This window comes from Bos mutus, chromosome 19 (assembly GCF_027580195.1).
Source record: "Bos mutus isolate GX-2022 chromosome 19, NWIPB_WYAK_1.1, whole genome shotgun sequence".
Lineage (NCBI taxonomy): Eukaryota > Metazoa > Chordata > Mammalia > Artiodactyla > Bovidae > Bos > Bos mutus.
In genome coordinates, this window is record NC_091635.1 from 15,419,964 (window position 1) to 15,432,972 (window position 13,009).

The window sequence follows — 13,009 nt, forward strand, 5'->3', positions numbered from 1 at the left end:
TCTTCTTTATGGACTCGGGGGCTCTTTTTCTTTAGAGCCAGCAAAGAAGACGTTACCATTTAACCATTTCAGCCAGGCCTCCCTTTAAACGATGTTAATTTATCATCTCCTCAAACCATCTGTGATGGGTAAAGACATTCCGGGTGTCTCCCGTGAACTGAATTGTGATGAGAACGGAGAAATTACCCACGGCATCCAGCGCCCGCCTGGCTCAGAGCGGCCTGTTTCTTGCCGTCATTGCCCTGCCCCCTTCAAGTTCACAGTCACCATGGCTCGTCGCAAGCCGCTGAGAACGTGCCTGAGCCCTTGGAAGCTGTGGGCAACAGTGGACCTGTAGCCCCCGGGGGTCCCCAGTCTGAGCAGAAAAGCTTCTGCTTCTCCCCCACACCCCCCCCCCTTAACAGGGACATTACTTGGGAAGGAACTTCTGCTACCAGAAGAGCAGCAGGTGGTCCCCAGCCCCAGGCTAGGAATTGTCCCATCTGAAAATGGGGATTAGTAACAGTCCCTTCTTGGGACTTCCTGGTGGCCCAGTGGGTAAAACTCCCTGCTCCCAATGCAGGGGGCCCAGGTTAAATCCCAGATCAGGGATCTAGATCCCACATGCTGTGACTAAGAGTTCACATGCTGACACTAAAGATTCTGCATGCTGCCAGAGAAGATCCAAGATCTGGAGTGATGCAACTAAGACCTAGCACAGCCAAATAAATACATATTAAAATGATATCAGGAAGAGACATCACTTTGCCAACAAAGGTCCATCTATCTAGTCAAGGCTACGGTTTTTCCAGTAGCCATGTACGGATGTGAGAGTTGGACCATAAAGAAGGCTGAGCACCAAAGGCTGGTTTCGAATTGTGCTGGAGAAGACTCTTGAGTCCTTTGGACAGCAAGAAGATCAAACTAATCAATCCTAAGGGAAATCAACCCTGAATATTCATTGCAAGGACTGATGCTGAAGCTCCAATACTTTGGCCACCTGATGCAAAGAACCGACTCATTGGAAAAGACCTTGATGCTGGGAAAGGTTGAGGGCAGGTGAAGAAGGGGATGACAGAAGATGAGATAATTGGATGGCATCATCAACGCAATTGACATGAGTTTGAGCAAACACTGGAGATGGTGAAGAACAGGGAAGCCTGGTGTGCTACAGTCCATGGGTTAGCAAAGAGTTGGACATGACTGAGCAACTTAACAACAGCAACAATAATAATAATAGTCCCTCATCCCAAGTGTTACAGAGTTGATTAAATGAGATGATGTAGAGGAGGTGCCTGGCACATGGCGTGCACGCCACACCAGGAACTGTTACAATCATTGGTACAAGCAGAGGAAAAGTGAGTAACCAGAGCTGCTGTTACTGCCAGCGTGCACACCACGTGGAGACCATCGCCTAGGCTCCCCGCGGCCTTAGTTCTTTCCGTGAGCGTGGTGCCTAGGACAGCTGGCCCCTCTTACTTGAGGGGCTTAAACCTCATGTGGACTTGAAAGCTGATTCCCACCAGACTGCATAGGGCCCGAGGAATTTGCCCTAATTCCATTGCACACACTCAATATTAGGAGCAAAACTGATAAGTGGCTGGAACAGCAGAGCTGGGTGCCTGGCAGCTGCAGGCAGGGGTGGGGGTGGGGGGCTCAGCGGAGAAGATGGGAACAGGTTGGGTGTGTCCAGGTGCGGTTCTGAAGGTGCCACTAAGAAAGATCCACAGCATCTGAGGGCCCTCGGGCTGAAAGGCAGATGCAAGGCCCGAGCTGGTCCCCATTACCGGTCACCCTGGTGCTCTGGCATCTCCCCCACCATCCAGCCCCTGCTTGCCTGCTGGACTCTGTGCATCCAGTGTGTGCAGACAACACACACACACACACACACACACACACACACATCTGAACCTTTCACCTGTAAATCAGCTGCAGGAAGACTGTAGTTAACTATTAATAGATCACGGAGGGTCAAATAACCCAGTTTGGGATGCCGGGGCTCCCCCTTCCACTTCCTGCTGTCTGCACCTTCATCCGAAAGTGTCGGGGGAAAGAGAGGTCATGCAACTTGAAATGTGTCTTCTTTTGTGCCTCCTTAGCAACTGCTGGGGGGAGAAGGCGATGGCACCCCACTCCAGTACTCTTACCTGGAGAATCCCAGGGACAGGGGAGCCTGGTGGGCTGCCGTCTATGGGGTCGCACAGAGTTGGACATGACTGAAGCGACTTAGCAGCAGCAACTGCTGGGAGAAAGAAAAGCAGAGCCTAGGAGGAGCGGACAAACAGCTGAGATGAAGTTTGCGGATTACCTGTGGATTTAAATTATCCTCGTCCCTCATTAGCACAGAGAATTTGGAAGTGGGGAGTGTTCGTTGTTGCGGTTGCCACTCATCTCAGATGTGAGTGGAGGGTCTTTCCTGCGCGTCCCTCCTCCTCTCCTCCAGATTTAGGGTCCATGAAACAGCCTCTTCCCACAGGGAGGGCGACACAGTGGCCCTGAGCGTGTGCACTGATTGAACCCGTGTCCATGGATCTCCTGCCCTACATGGGAACTGGGGGTCCAGTGGTGACCAGCACAGACAGGTTCCTGTGGAACTTATGTTCTGGAGGGAGGTTGATGATAAAGAAGAAACAGTAAGCAGAGGATTATTATAGATTGTGGTGAGTTACATGGAGGAAATAAATAAGCTGGAAATAGTGTAACTGGCAGTGGGGAGGGGAGGCTGCTTTGCAGGGCATCCCATGAGGACCTGTCTGAGGATGGGATGGACTTCAAGATGAGACCTGGGGTTCAGGGGCAAACAGCCATGGGGACACCGAGGAGCGGTACCCATGCCTGAGAGCAGGAAAGGGCTGGAGGGCTGGAGGGCTCTGAGTCAGAAAGGGAAAGGAAAGGGCCAGTTCTGAGAGCCAAGGGGGCCGCCAGGAAGGCTAAGGATCAGTGACCAGACTGATACTCACAGTGTGCCTCGTAAGAAGCTTCTGCTGTGAACGAGAAGACAGGGGGAAGTATTTGTACATCACGTATCCGGCCAAGGATTTGAATCCAGCTTATGTGGAGAACTCTCAAAACTGCACAATAAGGCAATAACAACCACTCAGCTAGAAATGGGCAGAATACTTGAACGGCTACTTGGTGAAGATACAGGGATGGTGGATAAATGCCTCAACCATCATTCTTCTGCATTAGGGAAATGTAGACTAGAACCATGGCGAGATGCCACCACCCACCCATTGTTGCTGTTCAGTCGCTAAGTTGTGCCCCGACTCTTTGTGACCCCATGGACTGTAGATCTCCAGGCTCTCTGTCCTTGGGATTTCCCGGGCAAGAATACCGGAGTGGGTTGCCATTTCCTTCTCCAGGGGATTTTCCCAACCCAGGAATTGAACCTGCGTCTCCTGCATTGGCAGGTGGCTTTTTCACTCCTGAGCCACCAGGGAGAAGTGAAGCATAGAGCTGCCATAATACCAAGCAATGCTTCCTCTTGATGTTTATCCCAGAGAAATGAAATCTGTGTTCACACAAAAAAAGGCACATGGATGTTGATAAAAGCATTATTCACAACTGGCAAAAACTGGAAACAGCCCAACTGTGCTTTGGTGGGTGAATGGTCAAACAACCAGTGGTATGTCCGTGTTGTGGAATCTGGCAGTGCAAATGGACACGCTGTTGACTGACCTGGCAACACGGATGCATTTCAAACGCATTAGGCATGTGTGTGTGATAAGTTGCTTCAGTCGTGTCCGACTCTTTGCGACCTTATGGCTCCTCTGTCCATGGGATTCTCCAGGCTAGAATACCGGAATGGATTGCCATTTCCTGCTCCAGCGAATCTTCTGAACCCAGGGATTGAACGAACCCATGTCCCTAACATCTCTTGCATTGGCAGGTGGATTCTTTACCACTAGCGCCACCTGGGAAGACGCACTGGGCATAAAGGAGGCCAATTTTAAAAGATTACCTGCTGTATGATTCCATCCACCATACATCCTGCTGCTGCTGCTGCTAAGTCACTTAATCATGTCTGTCTCTGTGCGACCCCATAGATAGCAACTCACCAGGCTCCCCCATCCTTGGGATTCTCCAGGCAAGAACACTGGAGTGGGTTGCCATTTCCTTCTCCAATGCATGAAAGTGAAAAGTGAAAGTGAAGCTGCTCAGTCATGTCCGACTCTTTGTGACCCCATGGACTGCAGCCTACCAGGCTCCTCTGTCCATGGGATTTTCCAGGCAAGAGTACTGGAGTGGGGTGCCATCACCTTCTCTGACCATACATCCTGCACCTCCATAAATCCCAGAATAAGGTATTCTGAAAAGATCCGGGGTTGCCGGGCGTCAGGACAGGGGCCTCACCGCAGAGGAGGGTCAGGGCTGCCTGCCTCCGGGTCAGCTTTGTGGGGTCCCTCAGTAACCCCAGTGCACTTCTCATAGCTGACAGCACAGATCTCAGAGACCAGAGTCCAGCCCAGTGCAGCAGTGCATGGTGTCGGGCAGGGTGCCCCATGGGTGTGGCGCGAGGGCCTGGCATGCCTGGCGGCAGGAGCATGTTCCTGGTCCCCTGAGCTGAGACACTGCAGTGGACTGCAGCGGTGGGGGTGACGGTCCCGGGGACAGGACACTGCCCTGGATCTTAGCCTGTTTGGTTGGAAGCAACTTTAGTGCAAGTATAAACCTCTGGCCTTAGAGATGAGCTACCCAAGACTCAGAGCGAGGCACTAGCCCAGGGTCACACCGCATTACTGGCAGGGAAGGATCAGACCTGGGTCTCTTGACACCCATATGAAACCATCTGTGTGTCCTTAGCTGTTCCTATCTGGCTGATGACCCCAAGCAAGGACAGTCTGGCTTCTCTGCGCCATCGGGCTACCATCCAGCCCATGTGTTCATGAGAAACCTGATCCGGCCGCCTTCTCAGGGCCCTGGGCTTCCTCCTGGTCTCACCTTCCTCTTCATGGAAAAACTCTCTGGTGGATTGTTTCCCAGGGCCAGGTTCTGCCTGCTGCGTGCAGATGATGACTTGCCGGGGAAGGGCCTGACCTCCTCCGAGTGGAGTGGCTGACATCCAGGGAAACGGGAGTCACCGAACCAGGCTTCCTGCAGGAGAAGACATTCTGACCCAGAGCCTGTTCTCGGAAGAATCCGGGAGGCTCTCACTTTGTCCCTTTCACCAGACCCCCCCGCCAAGGAGAAGACTTCTACTCGCTCACGTCCACATCCTCCCAGCTCAGCCGCCCTCATCCTCTCCCCTGCCCCCTGTGGTGCTGTGTGCGCCTGCGTGTCTGAGAGTTGTAGGAATCTATGTGTGTTTGTGCGTCTGGGTGTGTTTTGGGTTTTGGAGGATACAGCACAATCCCTTTGGCTTTCTTTCTCTAAGGACCAGGGTCGTAGTCTCCTGTGTAACTGGTGGGCAGCTCAGACCCTCTTCCTGTGGGCATTACTAGCTGCATTCTCTTGTTCAAGGTTGTAGAGAACCTACTGTGGGCTGTTGTGATTCATCAGTTCTCCCCACACCTTGAAGCTCATCCTTCTTTGCCCAGAAGGTATAACTTAGCTTTCCGTAATCACGGGGTTTGAGGAAAACTCTTTACTTTGGGGCCATTTAGCTGTGAATTGAGAATGAGTGCAATGCAAGTGTCTGTGTCGGGACTGCATTTGGCCGCACGTAAGAGATGCCACCTGGCCTTGGTTTCAACAGGGAAGGGTGTATTTCTCCTTGCAGAATGGGAAGTGCAGGGGGACACACAGGAGAGGCCGAGGGCCCTCCATGACGTGCTCAAGAGATCAGGCCCTTTCTGTCTCTCCACTCCTGGCCTCCTCGGTATAGTCATGCTAATTTCACAGGCCGGTGCGAGGACCAGAAGGACGCCATGTCGGGGTGTGTACGGCTCAGGGGTCCGAGTGGCAGGGCTGTGTTGCAGGAGTGCCCACCTCTGAGGATGGTCCCCCCACCATGGCAGTGACCTGAGTAGCCTCCCACTCACCGCCACCCACGCCTCCGCCTGGACCCTCTGGGACTCGGCTGACTTCTCTTCCTGGAACAGTGATTTGCGTGAAGCACAGGGCAACCCGCTGCTTCTCTCAGACCAAGGGCCAGCTGCTTGGAGTCTTTGCAGATCTTGAGAGAATGATTTGGAAACTGCACAGCGAAGAGCCCTCTCCTGTAACCAAAGGCTGGGCCTAAGGACGTGCCTGCTCTGTGAAGCAGACACACTGCCCTGCCATCACCGAGTTTGGCCCTCAGCTCTGCCCGTCTCAGCTGGCGCCCGGCTCCTCCCTGCCAGCTCACCAACCCCAGGGGGCTGAGGGGTCCCCAGCTTTGAAGGGCCTCAGGTGAGGGCGATGCACTCTGCTCCCCCCAGATTCTGCTCTGGGCCAGCTCCTGCCTCGATGAAGATGACCTGGGCCTGTGGGTGACTTGGCTCGGACCCTCCAGTGACCATGCAACCTTTGGTGACCCTCTCCTGGCCGAGTCCAAGGCCCAGAAGTCACTGGCACACAGCTGTGTTCCGTTAGCACGGAGGGGAGGATGTCTTGGCGTGGGTTTCAGGATTACCAGCAGGCTTGCGAAGCTGGCCAAGGGAGGTCAGCTGGCAGGAGCCTGGGGAGTCCATATCCGCCTGGTGGTGCCCACGCCTGCACCAGGGGCTCGGGACACCAGGCGCCTGTGCTTGGCCCTTTGCTGTCACCAGGCCAGCTCAGAGAGGCCTCCGTGGCCCATCGCCCTTCCTGTCACAGGGATGGATCTAAGGTCATTGGTCACTTCCAACCATCCCCTCTTCATAGCATCATCCACAGTGTACTTTGAGGCTGAGTGAAAGAAAAGAGGGAAGAAGAAGAAAAAAACATTGGGAAATGAACTTGAATTTAGGATAGATTTGACAGAGGTTTCTAATAGAATGTTTGCTGCTGTCCACAGGGGCGGGATTGGGACAGTTCCATTTCCTCCTCTAGGCCTTGTCCCCTGCCCTCCCCTCACCTGGCTTGGAGTACCCCGCCCCATGCCCCCTCCTCCCCCAGACCCGTACTCCCAGGGTTTCCAGAAGCTCTCACGTGTCCAGACACAACTTCAACAAGCAATTCCTCACATTCCTGTCCTTTCTGCACCCTCGGCCCTCTGCCTTCCTCTTCCTAATTCTCCGGGCCCCTCCTGGGCCCAAGGCTGGCCAGCCGGGAGAGGCCAGGTCTTCACCCGCGGCCTGGCGCCCTCATGCTGAGCGGCACCCGCTGGGGAGGTGTTAGTGTAGCTCTTTGGGGAGGGAACACTGCTCTCACTTATTCCCTTGGATACTTTTTCCCCATTTGGAATAGAAACAGAGCAGCTCTGGCACCAAGTGAACCTGCAGCAGGTCGCCCTCCTGCAGACAACTCCTCACCCTCTCCAGGCTTCTCTTCCCTGGGGGGAGGGCCAGGGAGACCCCAGGGGAGTGGGCGAGGGCACTGGCCTCCTTCCTGCCTCCCCTCCTCTGCCTACGCTGAGTCCACTGCCTCGGTCCAGGGAGGCAGGTGTCCTGTGTTTGCAGATACACAGTTCTTGCTCAAGCCTCATGGAGTTAATGGGCATCGAGTTCCCAGGTGACACTAGTGGTTAAGAGCCTGCATGCTCATGCAGGAGACGTAAGAGACGTGGGTTCAATCCCTGGGTTAGGAAGACCCCCTGTAGAAGGGCATGGCAACCCACTCTAGTATGTTTGCCTGGAGAATCCCATGGACAAAGGAGCCTGCGGGGCTACAGTCCGTGGGGCCACACAGAGTCGGACACACTGAGTACACATAGCACGATCACTAGTCCTCTGTGTCCAGACACTACAGACGGGGTGACTTAAACCATAGACACTCATCAGGATTTTGGAGGCAGAGAAGCCCAGGATGGAGGTACCAGCTGATCTAGTGTCTGATGGAGGTTGCTTCCTGATTTGCAGACCGCCACCTTCTTGCTGTGTGCTTGTACTGAGAGCTCTTTCTCTCTTCCTCGTCTTCTGAGGGCGCTGATCCCACCATGAGGGTCTCACCCACGTGACCACATCTACCTGATTACCTCCCAAGGGCTCTGCCTCCTAATGCCATCACATTGGGGGTTAGCTTTCAACATATGAATGTGCAGGGGGGATGGAGTCATTCAGTCCATAGTAGGGGACGTGTCCCCTTAAACTCCTCTGGCCATTTTGTCACTGGGTCCTGGAAATAGGGACGGAGCCTTGGGGTGCAGTGTGACAGGGTGGGCAACCGCAGCTCTTTAGCCCATTGCAAACCTGGAGGAGGGGTGTGGGGTGCAGCAACCCCTGAACTGAGAACCAGGGCCTTGTGGCACTTCCCAGTTTGGCCAGTCCTTTTCTGCAAGGCCCTGGGAGGTTCTGTCACCTCTAAGTCTTTAAATTTCATCAGGGCCTTTAACTGAAGGATAGTTGTGACTCTTCCTGGAGCTACAGTTGATGGGTTTTGTGATCCAGAAGCCTGCATCTCAGACTGCCTGCCTGCCAGTCAGATTGGCTGGACAGAGCAGAGTGAGGGCAACAGCCCTGGAAGGGACACTCCTTGCTGACTCCCTCTGAGGTGGCAAACCCCAGGGCTCCATCAGGTCCCAAACCCTGTCCCTCCCACCCAGAGGTTAGCAAGGATGCCTGGCCGCTAGGAGCTGGCTGGGGGCAAAGGAGCAAGAGGGCACAAAGCAGCCTGTCAAGGGCAGGTGTATCCCCAAATCTGACTCCTGCCCTCCCACTCAGCCAGGGGCTGTGAGGTGTTCCTCCTGGGCCTTCAGAAGGGCACCCCAACTTGACTCCTCTGCCCAGACTGTCCTTTCCGGTTGGTCCATTCTGATTTTCATTTCCTGTCTCCAGGTAGGCAGGTGGTCAGTGATCAGAGCTTCTGGAATGTGTGTGGGTTGGCCCCCCGCACCCCGCTCAGCTCTTCCCCTGGGGTGGGGTCTGGGAGGGTGCCGCTAGGTGGGGAGGGCCTCGGAGGAGGGTGTGCTCTGGTCACTCCCACCCTCTCACCCCCTCTGTTGTGTATCCTCCACAGCCTGCGATTGCCACCCCGTGGGCGCTGCTGGCAAGACCTGCAACCAGACCACGGGCCAGTGTCCCTGCAAGGACGGCGTGACCGGCATCACCTGCAACCGCTGCGCCAAGGGCTACCAGCAGAGCCGCTCGCCCATCGCCCCCTGCATAAGTATGCGGGGCGCCTCTCCTCCCGGCTGGGGCTCAGGGTCACCCATGTCAGGGGGCCAGCGCTCATTGAGGTGGATCTCTGCACTCACTGGGGCCCTGTGTGAGACCCCCAAGCCTATGGGAGTCTCAGCAGAGCCAGCCCGTTCATGGCTCTGTTCTGACAGTCTCCTGCTCCCAGGGTGCCAGGGGAAGCATATCTACCTCTTCCTGTATCCACCTTGGCCCTGGGCCTGGGCTGGGAGTGAGGTCTGGATCAGGGGCTGCTGCTGTGGGAATTCTAGGCCCCTCTGGCCTGGCAGAGTCAGAGCAGAAAGAACAGACTCCAGGCGGGGCACCAGTGGCCTTTAGGAAGGATGGCAGCATCTCTGAGGGTTCCAGAGGCCCCTGCAGGCTAGTGGTCAGCCCCTTAGTTGCTGGAACTTGGGGAGAGAGCAGGGGTGGCTCAGGGCCTTGGCTCGGGAGAGCTTTAACATGTTAAAACTGCACAGGTGTCACGAGCAGAGGCTGGCTGGGCGCTGGCCCCTGGCCTCGGCCTGTTTGATCCTGAATACAGGGCTGACCTGAACCAGAAGGGAGGATGAAGGAGGAGCGAACCCCAGCCTCCGAGGCAGACCCCAGGCACGAGGCTGCCTCTCCGGAGCAGGGCTTAGCACACCCTGCCTGGGGATTTGGCTCACTGCCTGGTTTTATGTGGCTGGCTGGGGTTTTTTTTTAAAAAAACCTTTTAAAAATGATTAAAACAAAAATTAAAAGATTACTAATTTACGACATGTGAAAATGATATGAAAGGAAAAGTTCAGCGTCTGTAAATAAAGTTTAATGGGACCCAGCCGGGCTCACTTGTTCACGGACTGCCTGTGGCCACTTTGGGGCTGTGACGGCAGAATTGAGTAGTGGCGACAGAGCCCCTGTGACCTGAAGGGCCCAAAACGTTTCCTAGCTGGTCCTTTGCTGGAGAAGTCGGGCAACCCCTGCTTTATGGTTTTCAGTGTCCTGTAGCTCTGGGTGGGCACCAGCTTCTCAGGTCAGATACCAGGGTCTTGGAACAGACAACCTGAAGCAGAGCAGGAGGCTGGGGCCAGGCAGCTGCTTGGGGTCCTTGGAGTGGGCCCTGGATCTTGCAGGGAATCTGCTCCCCCTACACTGGGCGGGGACATCCCACACCTCACCCACTTGACTTGAGTGTGGCCGCATGTCCAGGACAGTCCGGGCTGCGTGGCTTCCAGCAGGTCTTACGACCAGAAGATGTTGCCATGGTAACAGCGGATACCGCAAATCCGAACCACGGGAAATTGAGCCTGTGTCCATCCAGCCTGTGTCCAACCTGTGGAGCAGGTTGAGATGGTTTTCACGACGTCTAATTGTCCGGATCTCAAGCTTGCAAGGGTCTTTCTCTTCTGGCCCTCTAGAAAGCTGACCATTTTTAGAAAGTTGGGAGGAGATCGCCCCACCATCCGAGCTTGTGAAAACATAGGAGAAGCAAACGAGGTCTCCTTGCGAGGGGGAGTCAGGAGCTGTCACGTTCCCAGAGTGGCTGGAAGCAACATTTCAAATCCCTGAGGGGAAAGGCCTGGAAGTGGAGCTGATGTTTCAGAATTAGGGATGGAAACCTTGGGAGATGAGAAAGCATCCCGCTTTCCAACACGCTGTGTACCTTTTCCCTTCCTCTTGAAAAGGGCGGGCTGATGCTGGGGGTGAGCGTCACTGCCAACCACCTGGAGACCCAGGATCTCCATCCTGGGATTCCTGTGAGCTCTTCCTGCCAGCACCAGGTTTCAGGTGTCCAGACAGGACCTTGGACTCTTGTATCTGTTTGATCACAACTCTGGGAGTCATGGGGCCCTCTGCTCATGTCCTAGAGCCAGGCCCGAGGAGTGGGGCTCGGGCAGCCAGGGTGCCTCCATGGCCACTGGCCCCAACCCTTTCCTGGACTTGCAGGATTAGGCTGGGCTGTCTGGATTTCCCTCTGGAATGTTCCTGCTGGGACCAAGTAGCTCATGAAGACTCAGAGAGAGCCCAGCTTCTTAATGAGCTGCTGTAACAGGGCACCTGTAGCTTGCTGTCGATGATAAAACAACCTGAGAGTAGAGGTTCAGCTCCATATCGAGGGCCAGCCCTCTGCCTGTTGCTTCCGAAGGTGCACAGCTGGCTTCTGCGGGTGACCCTCAGGTTTGCCCCCAGGCCCGAGTTTTCCATCTTGACCACCCACCAGGACCCAGGTGGCAGCTGATCTAGAGTCTGGGGGGGTCCAAGGGAGATCTTAACCCCTAGCAGTCAGGTGGTGGCCAAAATCAGTGGGGTTCGTGGAGTTGACTGTGACCCCACACTCATACGGTCACTCAGCAGGGGAGGTGACTCCCTGCCACTCAGGGAGTTTGGGTTCTTAGTTTGGCCCCGACTAGAAAGAGAATCTGGAGCCGTGAAGTCTGGGTCTTTCCTAGAGACTGGCTGAAGCTCCTCTCCTTTTCTGAGTCCAGGACCGGAGCTTGTAGGAACGCATTGCTGTTCTCAGTAGGCGAGGAACGGTCCCAACAGAGCACACTTCTCTCTGGCCCTGCAATCTTCTGTATTGTCAGTCTGTTCTCCCTGCCGAGAAAACACCTTACTCTTGAGGTGTGAGCCTGTGGGAACCTAAGCCAGGGTGCAGGCCCCTCTTTGCATGTGGAAGACACCTCCCAGCACCCTCACATGCCACCCCTGCCACAGACAGCTTCCCCACCCATAAGTCAAGGTCAGCCTGAGCTCAGAGTCTGTTGATGATGAGTAAGGGGGGCCTAAGGACCCCTCTCTCTGCTCCCGGCACCGAGGCGAGTAGATGGCACCCAGAGAGCAGAGGGGGCAAAGTCCTGCCTTCCCCTCCTCCAGTCTCTGCCAGCTGGAGGGACAGCTTCCAGCTGAGAACAGGGTGGCCTGGCCCCTACGCCAGGCTTTCCCTTCCTCCCTGACCATCATCTTCCGGGGTGAAGAGTGGGACCAGGAGGGAGGGCTCAGGGAGGTTGGGAGGAATCTGCACTGTGCTCTTTCTTCTCTAAGGTCAAAAATAACGTGTTCTGACCTTGTTTCCCTTTCCCTTCACCCTGAACCCCACAAAGAGATCCCTGTGGCACCGCCAACCACTGCAGCCAGCAGCGTGGAGGAGCCCGAAGGTAAGTGGTCCCCTTGCTGCTTTCTTGCTTTTGCTGTGGGGTGCGCTGGGGGCTGGGGAAGGGAGGTCAGAGGGGCCAGACTCCCCGGCCACCACTGGGGCGCTGGCTGGTATCAGTGGTTCCCCTGGGCTGCACTGAGCAAGATGGAGCCACATGGCATTTTCTGCGATGATGTCCCTTCTAAGAATAAAGGGGAGGGGGCTTTATTAGTGCCTAGGGCTAGCTTGCCTTCCAAGCTTGGGACCCTCAAAGCCACGGTCCTCCTGCTCAGCCAGCGAGGGGAAGAAGCTGTCTTCTAGCCCAGGGCCATCCAGGCCAGGGTCCTGTAAATTCCTTCTTGCAGAGACGGAAGGAGATGGGTGGTGGGGATGGAAAGGACATTCTTAGAGCACTGGGATCCATAAACAAAATGAGGAGGGGTATGAATCGGGACAGGAAGAGACTCACGCTCTCACTGTTCCTTCCCTCTAACTGAAATTAAGAGTTTCCAAAAAAAAAAAGAACTTCCCTGGTGGTCTAGTGGTTTGGACTCTGCACTTGTACTGCAGGGGGCATGGGTTCTATCCCTGGATGGGAACTAAAATCTCGCATGCTGTGTGGCCAAAAAAAAAAAGTTTCCTCCATTGCAAAGGTGGACCACAAACCACAGCCGGGTCAGCAACATTGGAGATTTGGCCACCTGCAGAAATCCCAGCCGTTTTCACATCATGTTAGAGTTGG

The 13,009-nt window shown here is 55.1% G+C and overlaps 1 protein-coding gene across 2 annotated transcripts in view; it reads left to right on the forward strand.

Moving 5' to 3' along the window:
* The window catches only part of NTN1 (netrin 1), a 205,387-nt gene that overhangs the window by 140,106 nt on the left and 52,272 nt on the right, over positions 1-13,009 (forward strand). For both annotated transcript variants that reach the window (XM_070389483.1, XM_070389481.1), the window contains exons 4-5: positions 8,995-9,144; positions 12,236-12,289. In XM_070389483.1, the coding sequence (XP_070245584.1) occupies positions 8,995-9,144; positions 12,236-12,289 (204 nt within the window). The remainder of the gene's footprint in view (positions 1-8,994; positions 9,145-12,235; positions 12,290-13,009) is intronic.